This window comes from Physcomitrium patens, chromosome 2, assembly GCF_059467195.1.
Source record: "Physcomitrium patens ecotype Gransden chromosome 2, ASM5946719v1, whole genome shotgun sequence".
Classification (NCBI taxonomy): Eukaryota; Viridiplantae; Streptophyta; class Bryopsida; order Funariales; family Funariaceae; genus Physcomitrium; species Physcomitrium patens.
Window position 1 is genome coordinate 16,804,332 of NC_143411.1, and position 22,232 is coordinate 16,826,563.

Here is a 22,232-nt window from a genome sequence, read left to right on the forward strand (position 1 = left end):
TTTTTTCTTGGCATCTTTCAAAGAATTGACTACTTCATGCAATGGCTTCAATAATATATTGTTCTAATAAGCTTATTCATGGCATTGTCAGTAATAAGTCTTTGACATTATTTTAAAATCCATATCAAAATTGATTGATAAGTATTTTTTATTTTAATCTAAATCACAAGTGAGATTTTAAAATTTTATATTATATATAATAACTAAATGTGATCATTGTTGTAAAAATATAAATTTGATTATTATTATTTTTTTAATATTTTTTCTAAAAATAGCTATAAATACTTCTAAAAATAAATTTAAATCATAAAAAAGATGTAAATATTTTTTATCAAATTTAAAAGTTAAAAAATTACTCTTAGAGAAAAATACAACTATGAATCCAACTTGAATAAATCCATCAAGGTATTGAAAAAGATGTAACTTTAGATAGAGCTTTATTCATTGTAAAAATATTCAAATTTTTATTTTTATTTTATTGAAATTCTTAGGCATATTTACCCTTATTTCTCTCAAACTTAAAAAAAATAAGATTTTTTAGATTTAATTATGAGCTTGATTTACTTGCTTGTTTCTATTGCATAGATTTTTTGGCATAGATTTTAAACTTCATTGTTGACCTCTTTCATAGGTGTCAAAATACTACCTCCATCATTAACATTAAAGATATGTGAAATTTCTACTTTCAAAGTATTGACAAGCTTGTGAAGATCTACAATATTTACAAATCTATTCTTATTTTTGCTAAAAATAACATCTATAATTTTTTTTTTATAGACAACTCAAACAAATATAAAAGTTAATTTACATGAGAAAAAATTACAATCTCTAATATCAAATGAAAGTTATCACAAAGAGAGATAATCTACTCTCTTTAATAAAAACAATTAATGTTAGAAAACTAAAAGTGGATTTAAAGATGGATAGTTTACAACCTTCAAAATGCAACAATAGAATTGGAGTAATTTACTCACTTTTAATTCAAAATTAAGACAACAAATTAGAATTCTTATCAAATTATCAAGGACATAAACATCAAAGGAAGAAAATTTTAATACACTTTTATGTCACTCAAAAAGAATAAAAATCACTCAAAGATGGTAATATATTGAATTAGAATGGCTACTATCAAAGATAATAAGACTAAAGACTAGAAAGATGTTGGCAAAAGTGAAGAAGTCGTTGCTCTTGCTTCTGTATATACTATCCAACCAAGAGCTAAAAACAATATGACATAGAACCTCTAACACATGTTTTAATTCACAAAACAAGTTTCTTATATGTGCACCATATCATTAGCTTGTTTCACAAGCAATCTACACTTGCAACACATGGCTGAGTTATTGGTCAAGTTTTTAATCTATCAATCAACTATAAATATTTATAAAGTCAAATATTCATCTATGAATCTTCTAAAAAACTTTACCATAAGATAATATCAAATATACCTACATTTATTTTCTATCTAATACTTTTTATTTAGGTAAATAATTATGTCCATAATACAATTTTTTGAAAAATCATCCACATTTTCTTTTCAAAGATATTGTAATAATCTTAATATTGACTTAAAATACTATCTAAAGTCTTTCTATTATTAGAAATAAATATAGCACAAATAATATAAGGCAATTATTTTTTTACAATATCCAAGAAAAGTTTTACATCTACAAATAAAGATTTTTTTGTACTAGAATTTTGACTTTCTATTTAATTGGAAAAATACTTAATTTTATTTTAGAAAATATTAAGACCATAAATAGTCTAATTTATTTAAGGATTATATTTTTTAAACTACAATAAACCTAAAATGATTAGATTATAGAGAGATTTAATTATATTAAATATCACTAAGCTATTATGACCACTAATTACTAATTTTATAGAAAAGGTCTTATGAATAACATCTCTAGAAGATAATAGACGACCATATCATTACATATGCCTATGATTTATGTATGAATAGGTTTATTTTTTTTATTGAAGATATGCTATATCTTTTTACAAACTCTTTATTTAAGAAAAAAGATGAGGATCTTGAATCTAATAAAACATAGGCTTTGTAATGATTAGGTCCTAAATAAATATCTAATATAAAATAATGATAGGATTTTGAAAAAAGAATAGGTCTTTCACTAAGTGTTGTAAAAGATTCTAGCCACAAAGTCCTTATTGTAGGTAGACAAGTTTATTTTCTAATATATTATCTTTTTTAATAGCCATATTCTTTATTTTTTAGTTATGCCACTTCTTTGGACAATGTTGAGCAATGTATTTAGACTCTTCACAATATAAGTATAATTTTTCTTGTTGAAAAAGAGTCTTTTCTTGCTGAGTAAGAAATTTGAAACAAATTATGCTAATTTGCATATCTTCCACTTTTGAATGTACATATTGAGAATATATTAGTATTGCCATTGAATTGTAAAAATATTGAGGTCTATTTTTGTACTTTTTAGATTAAAATTTAAAATGATGATTATTATACTTCATAATAAAATCAATCACTTGACTCAATGTCTAAGGATCATGTTTGTTGAGCATTAATTTTTTTATCTCATGCTGTAATCTATAGAAAAAATAGCTAATGAACGCAATATCATTTCATATTATATTATTCACAAGTTTTTAAAATTTTGAAGCATAAAATGTTACAAATCAATTGCCTTATTGCAAAATACAAATCTTATAGATTGCAACATAAATTGCATCATATTCTCCATATATGAATCAAAACTTTGCCAAAAATGCCTCTAAATTATCTAATATTGGATCTCATTATTCAAAAAAAGATGAAACTAAGATAAAATATAATCAAAAAGTAATATTTCAATAAACATGACTTGTGATCTTAGAGTTGGATAGCTTTGGAATTGAAGTTCAATCACTAGTTATACTTGATTAATGAATCTTTAAAACTTTGATCTTGTGCCATCAAACTTCTTGGATATGATAATTCTTGATTTTTTAATATTAAAATAATATTCCACTAAAGAAAAAATAGCTTGATTTAGAAAAAATATTGAAGCAGCTTTGATCATCTTTATATCCTCAATTCCTATTAATCTTATTGTTTCCTATGGTGGTAAATTAAATTGATGCATTACAAGCATTAACTTCTTCAATTTCTCTTATATTTGTGCCATAATATTCTTTATTTTAACAATCTCTGCTAAGAACAATATGAGTTTTAAAGAAGGTAATCTGTAACTCCTAATATACTTATGTCTTATAAAAAAAAAGATTAACCTACTTTTAATCAAGAAAAGATAAAATTTTAATATTATAAGTCTACTCTTATCAATTTTTTAAAGACAAGAACTTAATGAAGATAAATAAAGAAGTGAAAGTTTTTTCAAAAAAAGATTAAAAAAATAAAAATAAAAAAATATGTATATTCAAAAGAAATTACAATGGCTATTGCCAAAATTACAATGGCTATTGCTAAAATTCAAGAAAACTAGAGATTTTTAAAACTAGATTAAAATCAAGAATAGAATTTATAATAATAAAAAAAGATTAATTCTTCCTTCTATATATATTATCTAACTAAGAGCTATGTAAAAATATTTTATAGGATCTTTGACATATATTCAATTTGCAAAACATGTGTCTTAATTCATAAGGCAAGTTTCATTTAAGTGCATGACATGGTTACTTTATACCACAAGCCACTAATATATATGATATGTAGCTAACTTATTGGCCAAATATTCAACCTTAGACATGTACAAAGATGAAATCATATTTGTAAAGCTTTTAAGAAGCTTTTCTAGAAGATATTATCAAAATTATGTACTTTTATCTACTTCTATATATCTCTATTATCTAAGTAAGTATTGAAATAAATATACATATTTATGATATTAGCTTACTAGTTATATCACCTCTTCTACAAACTCTTATCAAAAAATCTCTCATATATCTATTATTTATTCATAATTAGTTTCATAATTCTCATCATCATCTATTAGGTAGATTTTCATTAAAAAGTTGTATACTAAAAGATGATATTGTCTTCATACAACAGTAGATACATTAATTGCCATTCAAATTCACATATATACATTATCCTCTAATCCTCAACAATCAATATCTATGATACCATCTTTAAGGCCATATAAATAATTATTATAGACTTTAGATTATAAGCAAATATACTCTCTATTGCATCACTCTCCAAGTTTCAACTTTCAAAAGCAAGTCATCATAATGGCATCCTAATACAACTAGATTTTCAAAACCACCATCTATAAAATGACTCAAAATTAAAATAACACTAATTTTTTATTTCTAATAAAATATTAACAAAAAAAAAACAAAAAAAACAAAAAAAAACAAACAAACAAACAAACAAACAAACAAACAAACAAAAAAAATCTCGTGTAGTTATCAATTATCATTAACTTGTCAAAAGCAATGAGTGAATAATTTATAGATTGAATTTATAGTGGATATAACTCATGATTTCTACCTAGTGACAAATCACAAGGACTTGGTTTAGAGATAAATCTTAAAAAAAAAAAAAAAAATTAATTCATACTTTATTTAAAAAATTAATTATTCTTCTACCATTTATTCTTCATTAAATCATAAATTTAAAAATATAATTTTTAAAAAAATGCCACATATAACATATTTTAAATAAAATAAGACTTATAAAGAGGATTAATCTTACATATAGAAGGTTTGATATTTTTAGACAAGTAAATCTAAACACAATAAATGACGAACTTAAGGACTATGATATTAAGAAAGTAGATGTCAAACTGCTTGTACTATCTAAAGATATTGACAAAAGTCTCATTCTTCAATAGAAATCTAATAATTAAGATGATCCTTATGATGTATTTACTTGTCTTCCATCTTACCAATACATTTATCATTGATGTCTTCTTAGCACCACCCACACCCATCAACATAGTTAGCATGCTTGGCTTGAACACCTTACTGATATCATTCAGCAGTTGTAATTTATTTTCCTAATTCCATTAAGCTTTTTATCTTGTGCAAAGAAATCTCCTAAAAACCATTCATGTTTATGAAGTTCAAATTGATGTATTTCAAACTTGTAAATATATATATGCAATTATTACAAAAAAAAAGTCTTGATCTTTATTTTTATTTTTTTGAATACACAAATTATGTTTATTATTAAAAATTACTCAAATAACATATATATATTCTACTATCAATAATAACCTTTATTTTTTAATTTGAAAAGTGCACATATATGATTCTTTCTTCAATTAAAAAAATAAATTGGAATTTTTATAAATATTTATCTTTGAAATTATAAAAAATGTACTATTTTGATGTGAATTAATAAACTGCAGTAGGAATAGACATGTAAAATTATATATGTAGAAGTATTTAAAATAAAAATTTTGTAGAAAATATGACCTTAGAGTGAATTAAATCATTTTTATGACTTTTTTTTAAATTCCTTTTGAAATATTTTTAAAAAATAATAAAAAAACATATTAAGATGAATGTGTCAGTATTTATTTATTTATCTATCTATTTTAAAGATAAAATTAATCTAATAAAAGAAAATTGATGTAAAAAAGAGCATTAAAGTAAAGGATTTGAAAATTTGAAAATTTGAAATAAAGTAAATAAAGATCTTATTTATATGATGAATATGACAAGATTGTTATATGAATTAGTTTTTAAAAACAATCAAGATATGGTATCCACTCTACACTTCAATATGAAATAATATCAATATTAGAAAATGTACAACACAATTTCTTTGATAGAACAACCTTATAAACTTTTACTCCTTGGATGAATGCCTCCCCGTGAATTATTATCCACATGGTGGCATTTAGATAAAGAATTTTTCTCCCTCCTACAATTTTCTTAACACAAAAAACAAGGATATAATCATTCTTTCCATACAAACTTTTAAGATATTTTAGAAGATTTTGCAAGTACTAGAGACTGAGGTGAGTGTGAAAAGTGGGTTTTGATCAAAGTGGCCATGATAGACCAACATTTAGGTTTCTATATTATTTACCACATATGTCACTTTATTTTGAAATAGCATAGCTTTGGTACCTTTTACACTTGCAAAGTAAGCACACACACCACAAAATTCTACATGTATCCAAATTCTTGACTTATGTAATCTACTAAAATTTTTCATATTCCATTTATTTTGATAAAAATAGTTTAAATAAAATTTTCGTTTTAACTAAAATGTTTCCTTCGTATGTATTCTTATCTCTAAACGTATTGAAATTTTGTTTCCCTTTAAATTCTTGTTTTGTAATTTTAAAAAAGTATACATATAAATGTTATTTTAATGGGTTATGAGAAAATCATTACCCTAAAATAATTTAACACTATAAGAAGGACCTTGTCACTTTGATGTTGTTGTAAGTAACCATCTTCCTATGTTATGAATTACTTAAGAACAACATCCTTTAAATGATTCAATTTTAGGCATTTAAAGCTCGTATAATATCTTGTTATTGTAACATAACTTGTTTCAAAATGGGATTCATAATATTCGTTAAGAACAGAAATATCATTAATATACCACGTCAAAAAACCACTCAAAGAGATTTATTAAAAATGTTTCATTCCTCAACCAGTGAAAGCAAAATTAATTTTAATTTCAAAGCCATAATATTTGTTCATTTTCTATTTAAAATCCACAAGAGAAATCCTCAAAACTATTGTTACTTGTAATAAAACTAACACAAGAGCAGAAGCTCATGTGCTAGGTAATCATTTTTATAAACACAATAATACTTATTTTCACGAAAATGAATTTAAATATTGCAACACATATTGTTACAATACAAATCATAACCTTTTCAAATACTCTTAAAATAACAATATAAAAATAGGGTTCTTATTTTTTTGTAAAAACACACATATTTTAACCCACTTGTTATAAATTATACCAATAGTTGGTATACACAGTACCAACTCGTGCTAAACTACATATAAATTTTGGTCAAACTTACCATATCTTGAATTATTTGTGCCATCCTTTGAGATTGGGGGGCAAGCGATGAAGGGGCCTCAGTAGAACGTGCAGACCACAGCGAAGCTTTGAAAGTAGAGAGGACGAACAGAGTTTGCGAGACGCACCCCATCGTTGGCACATTATCATCCACAACCAAACCAACGACACACCCTACATTCATCCACATATCTTGTGTTCATCCGTCCGTCCGAAAAATACATTCATCTGCCACTTTTGCATCCATCTATCCAGATCTATCACTTCGCCCTCCTCAAACACAGGCTCGTCGTCTTGCTCGATCGAATTCACAATTTAGGGTTGAGGAATTGGGAGCTCAGCGGATCAAACATTGTGGATCGTTGGCCACGGCAGTGGTGCGATTTTAACGTGTTTTATTTTATTTTATTTTATTTTGTTAGGGGAATGCTTCTTTTGTTGTAGGCCAGTGTTGGTTTGCTTGACTTGTAAGCTTTGTGCTGAGTGTCTACGTAGGAGGATTATTTAGGGTTTGGTGAAAATGGTGCGGAAGAAGGATGATGCGGGGAGCATGGCGGGCGGTGGGAAGTCGAAAGCGGGAGGAGGAGGAGGAGGAAATGTGAAGAAGGAGCGTGTTTCGGTGTCTGCGTTTTTGAACAGTTTGGACAAGGCGAAGGAGGACAAGCCGGCGAAGTCGAAGATGGCTGGAGGTGCAAAAGGTGCGAAGAAAGCACCCGCCCCGGCGACGAGCGCCTATGGGGATATAGATTTGCCTCCTGAGGACGAGGACGATATGGGGATGGACAGCGATGAGGAGGCAGCGTTGGCTTTGAAGCGAGGGGAGCGGAAGGGGCTCGATTTGACCGTGACGGATAAGACTGCGAAGAAGAAAGAGAAGAAGGAGACGATGGCTGCCGCGGCCGCGGAAATGGCGAAACAGGAGGCGATGAAGGATGATAAGAATGCTTTCTCTGTGACTATTGGGGCGAAGGCAGCGGCCTTGGAGGGTGAGGAGAATGCAGCGGAGGCCAGTATGAAGGATATTAAAGTTGAGAATTTCTCTGTGTCTGCGCGTGGTAAGGAATTGCTGAAGAATACAACGATCACTATCGTGCATGGGCGGCGGTATGGTTTAGTCGGGCCCAATGGTACCGGGAAGTCCACGCTTCTTAAGCTTTTGGCTTGGCGTCAAATTCCCGTTCCAAAGAACATAGATGTGTTGTTAGTGGAGCAGGAGGTTGTCGGAGACGAGAAAACAGCTCTCGAATCGGTGGTATCTGCGGATGAGGAGTTGATGCGTGCGCGAGAAGAGGCTGCAGAGTTGCAGAAACGGAGTGAGGCGAGTAATGGAGGTGATGATGGCGAGGAAGCCGATGACATTGGAGAGCAGCTGACGGCTCTCTATGAGAAAATGCAGGCACTTGGGACTGATGCCGCGGAATCGAGAGCCTCCAAGATTTTGGCAGGTCTAGGGTTTTCCATAGCGATGCAGGGGAGAGCCACGAAGTCCTTTAGTGGAGGTTGGCGAATGAGAATTTCATTGGCGAGGGCTCTGTTTATGCAGCCTACGCTGTTGTTGCTTGATGAGCCCACTAATCACTTAGATTTGAGAGCTGTTATGTGGCTCGAGCAGTATCTTGAGAGGTGGAAAAAGACATTGATTGTTGTATCCCACGACCGCGACTTCTTGAATTCTGTTTCTACAGACATCATCCATCTACATGACCAGAAGCTGCTCACGTACAAGGGCAATTTTGCAGCTTTTGAGGAGATGTACGAGCAGAAACGTCGTGAAAATAATAAGAAGTTTGAGGTTTTCGAGAAGCAGTTGAAAGCTGCAAAGAGGAGTGGGAGCAAGGCACAGCAAGACAAAGTCAAGGATCGTGCGAAATTCAATGCTGGCAAGGATGCTAAGTCCAAGGGCAAGTCTAAAGTTGCAGCTGATGATGATGACGCCACTGCTGAGGCTCCGAAGAGATGGCGTGATTACAGTGTGGAGTTCCACTTCCCAGAACCCACGGAGCTGACGCCCCCACTCTTACAATTGATTGATGTCGGCTTCAGTTACCCTGGCCGCCCAGATTTTGCTCTGAAGTCAATTGATGTCGGTGTGGATATGGGTACGCGAGTGGCAATTGTTGGGCCTAATGGTGCTGGAAAATCGACGCTTTTGAACCTTTTGGCTGGAGATCTTCAACCTACTGAAGGGGAGTCCAGACAGAGTCAGAAGCTTCGAGTGGGTCGATACTCCCAACACTTCGTAGATTCTTTGACGATGGACGAGACACCAGTTCAGTATCTCCTTCGACTTCATCCAGATCAAGAAGGTCCCAGTAAACAAGAAGCTGTGAGAGCGAAACTTGGAAAGTTTGGGCTACCCAGTCACAACCATCTTACACCCATTGTGAAGCTTTCTGGAGGGCAGAAAGCAAGGGTTGTTTTTACTTCTATATCTATGGCTCGGCCGCATATTCTGCTACTCGATGAGCCTACCAATCATCTTGACATGCAAAGTATTGATGCACTGGCGGATGCTTTGGACGAATTTACTGGAGGAGTTGTGCTTGTTAGTCACGATTCTCGGTTGATATCTCGGGTTTGTTCAGAAGAGGAGAACAGTGAAGTGTGGGTTGTGGAAGATGGATCTGTGCGGAAGTATCCCGACAGCTTCGATGAATACAAGAAAGAGCTGACGGAAGAGATCCGAGCAGAGGTAGACGAGTAGATACAGTAAATTATTTTCAACTTCTTTCTTATTATAGGTAATCCAGTCATTGTACGTATTGTTATGCTGAACCTGCAACTTCGACTTCGACAAGATTGATGGATCCTTTCCTTAAAAGCCAATACAGAGTCTCCCAGCTCTCTTTGGATTTGTGAGTGAGATCTTTGTCTTGTACTCAATGAAGCCATTAAATTGCGGGTTGTTGGAGTTGGCAAACCTTAGGTACAGGTTGTGTATTGGTTGAAGAGTTTACAGATACATTTTGGGATTGATGACTCTCTATTGAGGTTTGGTAGTTGGTTGTTGTTGGTGATTTGACATGTAGGGTTTTGTTGATCTGACATGACAGTCTCTAATGTTCGAGAATCAGGGCTGTTTAAGGCTAGGGTTAGCCCCTGAAACCCTCATATAGCTAAAATTGGCTGACGAACAGGTTGTTCATTCGACATCCATCTAAGTTTTCATTGTGTTTATCTATCAGTTCCGGACCTTGAATGAAATGATTGAATTATACGCTTAATTCAATTATGTGGGATGGCTCGAGAATCTTTATTGTTTGTTTGTGTCATCGTTCAATCCTTTACATGTTTGAATGACGTCTTAAGTGAAAATGAAAAATGGATAAATTATAATTATGAAATTTTGAGAGGAAGAACTTCGTTGAGAATCTTTTACAATATGCTGGGAAGTTACATATTGTACTGACAGGCATTTCTACTCAAATGCCACAAGCGATTTTATTCTCCTATTTGTGAACACGTGAACTTTTGTGATAGAAAGTATTTTTCTTACAAAAAAAGAAACAAAAAGGGCTAATCGTAAATTTTAGCAATATTTTGAAGGTTCAATTTTCAAAATTTAAACATCACTCAGCCAGTACTTTTGAAAAAAGGTGTCTGTCAATAGCATCTTGGTTTAAATTCTGCAATAATAGACGTGAATACAGGTTTAAATTCTTCAAAGACATGATAGTAACCAGGGTGTAATAGATCTCACAATTTTCTAGATTGCATAAATTTATAGAATTGCATGATTGTAATTAATTTTAACAAGCTTAAGTTTCTCACATGTTTGTAATTAGGATTTGTAACTCAGTTAATTTAGTCTCCATGAATTTATCATACATGATTTTTGGCAAATGTAACTTTGTTGTTGTTATTAAAAACATGTAATGGATTAAAAATTGTATTGCATTTTGCAATTGCAATTTGTTGGTGATTAGTATTTCATAAAACTTTCCAATTTGTATGTATTTACTTTTATAATAAAGATTGGTGTAATCATTATTAAAGGTATATATTGGCTTCAATTACACAACCTTCATGTATTCTAAAAGCATCACAAATTCATTTAAAAGGCTTGTCTTAGTTTGTTTGCAAATACATATTATTAGTTTAATTCCTAGCTCTATTATCTAAATTACAAAATATTTTTGGCAACTTGTGGATATTTGTATAGAATGTTTTTGAGATAATCAAAAAAATTCATATTTTTTTAAATATAAATGATTAGATAAGATTACTAAATTACCAAATTTTAAATATATTCTACAACATATTATCAAATATATCTACTTTTATTTCTACATAACTCTTCTTATCTTAATAATTATTTGTATCAACATGTATGTTTGTGACATTATCTTCCATTTTAAGGATAAGTTCTATAAAGGATAGTAAACATATGTTGAAAAATTTCAAAATATGGCAAATTGTATTAGTCACTACTCTAAACTTTGTTTCCTTTGATTTATTGTATCAAGTATCAATAATATTTATATTAGTGTAAAAAAAACCACCATCTTATTTGATTATTATTAAGGCATTCATAACTTTTTTCAAATAATATGTTTGAAAGATCAATAAGAATGGTTCTTATTTCTAATAATATCATCAATATTTAAGAGTCTCTTCTAAATTTGTGATATCAAATGAGATGTATCTTACCATCTATTTAAAAAAAAATATCATTCTTAAGATTCTTCATTTTTATTATATTGACTTGTAAGCTATGACAATCTCGATGATGTATCCAATAATTCAATAAACAATAGTTCTTTAGTTAAATTTGCTTGTTATTGATTCCCTATTTCTTTAATATTATAAATATATAAAAACTACAAACAATGATAGAAAATAAAATATAATATTTATTAAATTTAATTTGTTATATGACAAAAAATTTCTTGATTCTTCATCTTGATTTTGATAAATATTGTCAATAAAAAACATCAACCTTCTTTACTGTATTTACAAGAGTCATAAATAGATTTTATAAGTATTTTTTAATATTATATCTTTGTCAGTGTAAAAAATATTCCAACCTCTTTTAATGTTGCATTGATATTAAGACATCTTCTACCTCAAATTCTTGATTGTAGCTATTAAGGACATGAACTAAAAGATGATGCATAAACTAATGAAATCTGTGTCAAAGAAAGAGTAACAAAATAGAAATAAGGAAGTACATATATTAAAAAGAAACTGGAATGGCTTATTGCCAAAAGATAAGAAAACTTGAGACTCTTGAAACTAGACTAGAAACAAGAATGGAATTGACAAGAGTGAAGATGACTTCACTCTTATCTCTATATATGCTATCTAACTAGGAGCTATGTGGGGATATTCTATAGGACCTCCAATATATGTTGACTTTGTAGGACACATGCCTTGACTTATAAGGCAAGTTTTTCTATGTAAGGGCCACATAGTTAGCTTGGTCTTCAAGCTAACAACATGTGTGGCACATAGCCAACTTGTTGACGACTTTTCTAACCCAAAAAATCAATTATAGACACCTATAAAGTCAAAGCAATATCTGTAAAGCTTCTAGGAAGCTTCTATAGAAGATATTATAGAATTAACTTTTTTTTTTATCTACTTCTACTTACTTCTATCTATTTATACAAGTAATTACTAGCTTACATGTGTATGTTCATAACATTATCCCCTTTTTTAGGGATGAGTTCTACTAGAAGCAATCATCATATGTTGAAAAAATCTATGATGTGATGAATTGTATTTGCCACATACTCAAATCTTTGTCATCTACAAAGATGGTTGATAGGGCCTCTCAACCATTGATAGTGTCCTATACTAAGGCAAAAAGACCACCCTGTTCTTTGGTCGTTGTTGAAGCCTTCATACTTCCTTCAAATAAAATATTTAGAATACCATTAGGAGTTGTTCCTACCTCTAATAAAATTACCAAACATCGGGAGTTTCTTCCAAGGTCATGATACCAAATGAATTGTATCTTGCCATCAATTCAAGAAAAAATATGATATTCTTGATGATCTTCATCTTAATTGCATCGTCTTAAAGGTTGTGATAATTGCAATGTCTCGTCCAGTAGGATAGCAAATGAAGGCTCTTCAATGAAATCCATTGGTTATTGATTCTCCATCTCCTTAGCTATCAAGGACATGAACTCCAAAGAAAAACAATCTCAATACACTCTTGTGTCACTCGAAAATACTTAAAAATCACTCAAAGGTGATAATATATTGAACTAGAATGGCTATTACCAAAGACTAGAAAAATATGACGACTCTTGAAACTAGACTGGCAATAAGAAAGAAGTTGACAAGAGTGAAGAAGGCTTCACTCTTGTCTCTTTATATACTATCTAACTAGGGGCTACATGGCGACGTTCTATAGGACCTCCAATATGTGTTGACTTTGTAGGACACTTGCCTTGACTTACAAGGCAAGTTTTTCTTTGTGTGGGCTACATAGTTAGCTTGGTCTTCAAGCTAACAACATATGTGGCACATGGCCAACTTGTTGACTACGTTTCTAATCCAAAAAGTCAATTAAAGACACCTATGAAGTCAAAGCAATGTCTATTAAGCTTCTAGGAAGCTTCCATATCAAATACTATAGAATTAACTTACTTTTATCTACTTTTACTTACTTCTACTTATTTATATATGTAATTACTAGCTTATATGAGTATGTTCGTGACATTACCCCCCCTTCTAAGCACGAGTTCTACGAGGAGCGGTCATCATATGTTGAGAAAATTTATAATGCGACAAATTATATTCGCCACATACTCTGACTTTTGTTCTTTTCGAAGATGATTGATAGGGCCTCTCAACCATCGGTAGTGTCCCATACTAGAGCGGGAAGACCACCCAATTATTTGGTCATTGTTGAGGCCTTTATAACTTCCTTCAAATAGAACATTTGGAACACCATGAGGAGTTGTTTCTACCTCTAGTAAAATCACCAAACATCGGGAGTCCCTTCCCAAGTCGTGATACTAAACGAGTTGTATCTCGCCATCTATTTAAAGAAGAATATGTCATTCTTGAAGATCTTCATCTCGATTCTATCGTCTTGAAGGTTGAAACAATCGTAATGTCTCGTCTGGTAGATCAACAAATAAAGGCTCTTGAGTCCAATCCGCTGGTTGTTGGTTCTCCATCTCTTGAGCGTCACAACTACAAAGAAGCTATAAAGAAGGATTGAAAGTAGAATGATATCTTGCCTAGATCTTATTTCTTTTATAAAGAAGGTTTTTATTTTGATTTTGATGGATGTCGTCGATGAAAAGCCTCCACCACCTTTGTTGCATTTGCAAGATTCTTTATTGGCTCCCATGTACGTTCACTAATATCATATCCATGCCAATGGACAAGATATTTTAATTTATTTTGGCGCTGCCTTGAATCTAAGACTTCTTCTACTTCAAACTCTTTATTATTATCCACTTCTATAGGAGGAGGTGGAGCTTGTCTTCTTCTTGGTATATCCACTGTCTTGTATGGTTAAAAAAGAGACATGTGGAATACTGGATGGATTTTTATTTACTCTAGTAGATGTAAATGATATGCGACTGGATTGATTTGTGTAGAAATAGAAAATGGTCCCAGCCTTTGATAGTCCAACTTATCACAAGGTTGAGTGGTCTTGATATTGTGACGAAGTAACTATACCTTATCGCCCATGTGGAATGGTAGTTGTTCCTTTCGATAGACATCCGCATTTATCTTTTGTCGTTCTTCAGTTTCTTTTAATTACGCCTTCATTGTTGTATGTAACTCTGACAACCGATTTGCCATATCTTTTGCTGTAGGATTATCAACTTTTGAGAAGTCAAACATGTGAAGTCGTGGATGATAACCATAATTGGCAAAGAAAGGTGTTTGTTGCGTAGAAGAATGTATTATATTATTATAAGCAAACTCTGCCAATGGCAAAAAAGTTGTCCAATCATCTTGTTGATAGTTCATGGTACATCTTAAGTATTGATCCAAGACTTGGTTTACGCGCTCAGTCTGAGGATGAAAAGCCGAAGATAGTTTTATTTCCACTTGTAAAATCTTAAAAAGGGTTCTCCAAAATCTTGATACAAACTGAGTTCTCCTATCCGATATAATATCCTTGAGTAACCTATGATAGCGATAGATATTGTTAATAAAAAGCTTAGTTGTTTCTTCACCCATGATGGATTTTGTACATGGCACAAAATGTGCCATCTTGGTGAAGAGATCTATTATCACAAATATAGAGTCATAAGAACCTAAGCTTGGAAGATCTGTGATGAAGTCCATAGAAACAGAAGACCATGGTTGTTCTGGAATGGATAATGGCTGAAAAATTCTAAATGGTCGATGATGAGGAGTTTTTGATCTTGAGCAAAGATCACATGATTGTACAAAATCTTTGACTGCCTTCTACATTTGAAGCCACCAAAAATCCCTAGATATCAATTCTAAAGTCTTATTGTATCCAAAATTTTCTGTTGTTGGAAAGTCATGACGAGCTTGAAGAATACGTAAACTTGCTTCTCCTTCTGGAACATATAGGCATCCTTTGAAATATACTAGGTTGTTCTTGAACTCGAATTTAGAGGAATCATGAGATTTAGAAGAATTATTCTTGATATTAGGAACAAGAAGGTCTATAGACATACTTAATTAGACTTACTTGAGAAAAGTTGAATCAACAATCAATGTTGATTTTATTGCTCGAAGATGAAATTACTCTAGCTTCAAGAGAACCATTCTTTGTTGCTTAAAAGCTGCATCTCTTTTTTTTGGCGCAAGATAAGAACGTCTAGACAAGGCATGAGACAAACCTTGTTATTTTTCTGGTCGATAAGTGATGATGAACTTGAATCTTGATAAAGACATGCTCCAACGAGCTTGACATCGATTTAATACATGTGCTGTCATGAAATACTCGAGGTTCTTATGATCCGTGTACATGGTGATTAGACTTGAGGTGTCTTCTACATAATGATGCTATTCTTAAAATGAATCTATAATTGGAAGAAGTTCTTTATCATGGATTTCATAGTTAATCTTGACTACTGAAATTTTTTTGGAATGGAAAGCTACTGGATGGAGCTTGTCATCTATTCCCATTTGTGACAAAACAGCACCTAAGGCAAAGTCTGATGCATTTGTTTCCATAAAAAATGCCTTGGAGAAGTCGACGTGATATAAGATTGGTGCAAAAATAAATTTCTTCTTTAAAGCATCAAACGCTACTTCAGCTTCTTTATTCCACTCAAATTTATCTTTACAAGTCAAATACGTAAGTGGAGCTGCAACTTGAGAAAAGTTCTTGATGAAGATTCGATAGTAATTTGCAAAGCCCAAAAAGCATTGCACATCTCATACTGTTCTTGGAATCTTCCAATCTATGATAGTCTGGACCTTCTTGTGATCTATCATCAAGCCTTCATTGGAAATGATGTATCCTAAAAAGTCAACTTGAATAGTGTAGAATACACACTTTTCTAACTTGTCATATATTCTTGTATCTCTTAATTTTTGTAACACACGATGAACAAGGAGTTCATGTTCTTCTGTATTCTTAGAGTAGATTAGAATGTCATCTAAATAACAAACAACAAAATCATCTAAAAACTCACGAAAAACATCATTTATAAAATATTGAAAAGCAATTGGTGCGTTTGTGAGTCCAAAAGGCATGACATTATATTCAAAATATCCATACCTAGTTCGAAAAGCAGTCTTCCATTCATCTCTTTTTTTGATGTGGACCAAGTTGTATGCTCTTTGTAGATCTATTTTTGTGTAGATCTTTGCTTGATTGAGTTGATCAAGAAGTCCTGAAATCAAAGATAAAAAATACCTATTTTTGATGGTGATCTTGTTAAGGCCCTGATAGTCTATGCACATCTATAGAGATCCATCTTTTTTCTTCACAAATAAGATCGGCGCTCCTACGGGAGATTTTGAATGGCGTATGAAGTTTTTAGTTAAGTTCTCGTCAATATACTACTTTAGTGCAGCCAACTCGTTTTGTGATCAACTATAGATTGGTCTAAATGGCGGTTGAGCTCTTTCTTGAAGATCAATTGAACAATCATAAGATCGATGTTTTGGAAGAATATCTGCATTCCTCTTCTCAAAAACATCTTGGAATTCTTGATATTGACTAGGAATACCACTTGACATCTTTTCACTATTTGAAATGGGCGTGGCTTATATAGCAAAAGATGACCCCTCTTTGGCTACATGCATGAAAGCTCTTGCCCCTACTAGTAAGGGCTTAGATGCACTAGACTTATGTATTTTCTGTTGATTAATAGAATTTCGAAATAAACTATTAGGAAAGTTAAAATTACAAGAAATCCAATCTATCTGAGGGTTGTACTTTTCTAACCATGATAGTTCTAAAATGACTAGATTCAAAGGAGATCGTATCACATTAAATATTACTACACTATTATGATCTTTAATTACTACATCTAAAGGAACAGTCTCATGGGTAACATCACCAGAAGACAACGAACGACCATCTATGACTTCCACATGTATGGATTTTATTTTCTTGACTAATGATATTTCTTGTTTTTTGACAAAGTCTTCATCTATGAAACAAATTGAGGCTCTTAAATCTAATAATGTAAAAACTTTATGATTTTTGGATCCTAAATACACATCTATTGTAAAACAAGGTGAGGGATCTGAAGAGAGAATAGGACCTTGATTAGGTGTTGCACATGGTTCCAGTCGCACGGTCCCTATTGTAGCTAGAGGAACTCATTTTTTGACACATTGTCTTCTTTTGCAATCATACTTCTCATTTTGTGATTGCGTTGCTTCTTTGAACAATGTTGAGCAGTAAGTTTAGCTTCTCCGTAATATAGACATAAGTCATCTTGATGTCGTCAAGTCTTTTCTTGCTTTGTGAGGGATTTAAAACGTACCGTATCAATTTGTATTGGCTCTAGCCTTGATGGAAAGGTTTCCAAAATTTTAGAAGGTGTTGCCGTGACTTAATTTGTTCCTCTCCATCCATATCTTTGTTCTTGACATCTTTCAAATAAACGATTATCACATGCAATAGCTTGAGCAATGAATTGCTCTAAAGAATTTGTTTTTGGCATTGTCAATAACAAATCTTTGACTTTATCCTTTAATCCATAGGGAGATTGATTGATAAGGGCTTTAACATTCCAGTCCACATCACAAGCAAGACTTTAGAATTCAGTGGCATACGTGGTGGCTGAATGTGATCCCTATCGTAGTGATACAAGCTTGGTCTCTGCTACCCTTTTTTGATCACTTTTTTCTAATGTAGCCGTAAATACTTCCAAGAATGAGTTCAAATCATAGAGTAGTCATGAATCTTTTTTTATCAAAGGTACAAACCAAGAGAGAGCACTTCCAGATAGAAGTGTACCTATTAATCCAACTTGAGTAATTCCATCAGGTTATTGGAAAGAATGCAACCTTAAGTAGAGTTTAACTTGTTACAAAAATCCTTGAAATCTTGATCTTGTTCCATCAAACTTTTCAGGCATACTATTCCTTGCCTCCCTCAAGCTTGTAGAAGTAAAACTCCGAGAATTTGGTTGCGAGGCTAATCGACTTATTTCCTTCAACTGTACAACTTCTTGGCATAGACGCTGAACTTCTTCTATAGTAGTAGAAATAGTGTTTCCATGGTTGATGTTGGTGAAGTGTGAAATTTCGGTCCTAAGAGTGTTGACAAGGTCATGAAGATCTGCAATAGTTGCAAATCTATTTTCACTTCCACCAAGTATAGCATCCATGGTTTCTTCTTCTATAGACAACTCAAATGAATTCAAAAGTTAAATAAAATGGGGGTAATCCACAACCTCTAAAACCAAATTCAACAAAGAGGGATAATCCACTCTCTTTAAGGAAAAGATCAATGTTAGAAAATAAGATATTTTATTTAAAGGTAGGTAGTCCGCAACCTTCAAAATACAATAATAGAAGTCGAATAATTCACTCACTTCTAGAATAAGATAGAAACAATATGTTAGCACTCTTGTCAAACTATCAGGGACATGAACTCCAAAGAAAGATAATCTGAATACACTCTTGTGTCACTCAAAAATACTTACAAATCACTCAAAAGTGATAATATATTGAATTAGAATGGCTATTGCCAAAGACTAGAAAAATATGACGACTCTTGAAACTAGACTGGAAATAAGAAAGAAATTGACAAGAGTGAAGAAGGCTTCACTCTTGTCTCTATATATACTATCTAACTAGGAGCTACGTGGTGACATTCTGTAGGACCTCTAATATGTGTTGACTTTGTATGACACTTGCCTTGACTTACAAGGGAAGTTTTTCTACGTGTGGGCCACACAGTTAGCTTGGTCTTCAAGCTAACAACATGTGTGGCACATGGCCAACTTGTTGACCACGTTTCTAATCTAAAAAGTCAATTAAAAACACCTATGAAGTCAAAGTAGTATCTATGAAGCTTTCATACCAAATACTATAGAATTAACTTATTTTTATTTACTTTTACTTACTTCTACTTATTTATATATATAATTACTAGCTTACATGAGTATGTCCGTGACATTAGCATCACAACTACAAAAAAACTACAAACAAGGATTAACACATGGAATACTCGGTAGGTATAAACGATATGTAACTGGATTGATTTGTGTAAAAATAGGAAATGCTCCAAGCCTATGATAGTCCAACTTGTCACAAAGATGAATAGTCTTGATATTGTGATAAAGTAATCATTTCTTGTCACTTATGTGGAATGGTATTTGTTCCTTTCAATAGTCATTCACATTGATCTTTTTTTGTTCATGAGCTTCTTTTAACTTCGCCTTCATTGTTGTATGTAGCTTTAAAAAATAATTTGTAAAATCTTCCACTACAAGATTATCAACTTTTGAAAAGTCAAAAGTATCAAGTCATGGACGATAACCATAATTGACAAAGAAAGATGTTTGTTTTATAGAAGAATGTACCATATTATTATAAGCAAACTCTACTAATGGCAAAAAAATTGTCCAATCATCTTATTGGTTGTTGATGGTATATCTTAAACACTACTCTAAAACTTGATTAATATGCTCCATTTGTCCATCAGTTTGAGAATGGAATGCTGAAGATAGTTTTATATCCACTTTTAGAATCTTGAAAAGAATCCACCAAAATCTTGATACAAACTGAGTTCTCTTATTGGATAAAATATCTTTGGATAATCTATAATAGCGGTAGATGTTATTAAGAAAGAATTAAGCTATTTTTTCATACGTGATAGATTTTGTCAAGAAAGAATTAAGCTATTTTTTTATATGTGATAGATTTTGTATATGGTACAAAATTTGTGATTTTAGTAAAACAATCTACTATCATGAATATAGAGTTATAAGAACCTGAGATTGAAAGATCCATGATAAATTCCATAGAAGCAAAAGACCATTATTGTTCTAGAATAGATAATGGTTGAAGAAGTCCATAAGATCGATGATAAGGAGTTTTTGATCTTGAACAAATGTCGCATGACTGAACAAATTCTTTCATACCCTTTTACATTTATGGCTACTAAAAATCTCTAGATATAAATTCCAAAGTCTTGTTGTATCCAAAATGTCATACTGTTGGAAAGTCGTGACATGCTTCAAAAACTTGTAATCAGGCTTCTTCTTTTGGAATATATAATCAACCTTCAAAATAGAGTAGGTTGTCTTTGAACTCAAACTTAGAAGTATCTTGGGACTTAAAAGAAGGATTCTTGATATTGTGAATAAGAAGATCAAAAGACATATTTAATTAGATTTATTTCACAAGGGTCGAATCAATAGTCAATGTTGATTTCATTGCTTGAAGATGAAAATGCTCTGGCTTCAAAAGAATTATTCTTTGTTGATCAAAAGATACATCTCCTTCTTTTGATATCAGATAAGAATGTTTAGAATGGGCGTCTCACAAACCTTGTTGTTTTTCAAGTCGATATGTAATCTTGAAATCAAATCTTGAAAAAGTCATGCTTCAACAAGCCTTGTGACAATTTAAAACACATGCTAAAATGAAATACTCAAGATTCTTGTGATTTTTATATATAGTGATTAGATTAGAAGCGCCTTCTAGATGATGATGCCATTCTTGAAATGAATCCATGATTGCAAGAAAATTTTTTATCTTAGATTTCATAGTTAATCTCGGTTATTGAAATTTTTTTGGAATGAAAAGCTATTGAATGAAGTTTATCATCTATTCCCATGTGTGATAATACGGCATCCAAAGTAAAGTCTGATACATCTATTTCCATAAAAAATGCCTTAGAAAAGTTGATGTAATACAAGTTTAGTGTAGAAATAAAAGTTGACTTCAAAGTTTCAAAAAATACTTCAGCTTCTTTGCTCTACTCAAATTTGTCTTTACAAGTCAAACATATAAGTGGATCTCCAATTCGAGAGAAGTCTTTGATAAAGATCTGATAATAATTGGCAAAGCCTAAAAAGTATTGGATATCTCTTACCATTTTTGCAATCTTTCAATCTATAATTTTTTGAACTTTCTTAATATCCATTATAAGTCTATCATTTGAAATGATGTATTTTAAGAAGTCGACATGAGTAATATAAAATACACACTTTTCTATCTTTTTATAGAGTCCCACATCTCTTAATTTTTGTAACACTTGATAAACATGAAGTTTATGTTCATCTCTATTCTTAGAATAGCTCAAAATATTGTCCAGATAACAGACAACAAAATCATCTAAAAACTCTCAAAAAACATCATTCATTAAATGTTGGAAAGTTGCTATTGTATTTGTAAGTCCAAAAGGCATGATATTGTATTCAAAATATCCATATCTAGTTTGAAAAGTAGTCTTCTATTCATCTCCTTCTTTAATATGTACTAAATTGTATGTTGTTCATAGCTCTATTTTTGTATTGATCTTGGCTTGATTTAGTTGATCAAAAAGTCCAAATATCAAAAGTAGAGGGTACCTATTTTTGATGGTGAGCTTGTTGAGTCCTTGATAATCAACACACATCTACAATAATTCAGCTTTTTTCTTTACAAATAAGATTGGAGCTCTTGGTAGTGATTTGGAATGGCATATGAAATTCTTGGCCAGATTCTCTTCAATATATTCCTTGAAGTCAGCTAATTCATTTTGTGTTAAATTATAGATTGGTCCAAATGGTGATTGTACTCGTTCTTGAAGGTCAATTGAATAGTCATAGGGACAATGTTCTAAAAGAGTATCCACATTCTTCTTCTCAAATACGTCTTAAAATTCTTAATATTGGTTAGAA

At 31.6% G+C, this 22,232-nt stretch overlaps 1 protein-coding gene across 1 annotated transcript; it reads left to right on the forward strand.

Moving 5' to 3' along the window:
• The first annotated feature begins 7,255 nt into the window (after window positions 1-7,255).
• LOC112278267 (ABC transporter F family member 4) lies at window positions 7,256-10,158 on the forward strand. Its single transcript, XM_024511514.3, has 2 exons — window positions 7,256-7,356; window positions 7,475-10,158. The coding sequence occupies exon 2, from the start codon at window positions 7,500-7,502 to the stop codon at window positions 9,681-9,683; it is 2,184 nt and encodes a 727-aa protein (XP_024367282.1). The 5' UTR covers window positions 7,256-7,356; window positions 7,475-7,499; the 3' UTR covers window positions 9,684-10,158.
• Window positions 10,159-22,232: the final 12,074 nt, after the last annotated feature.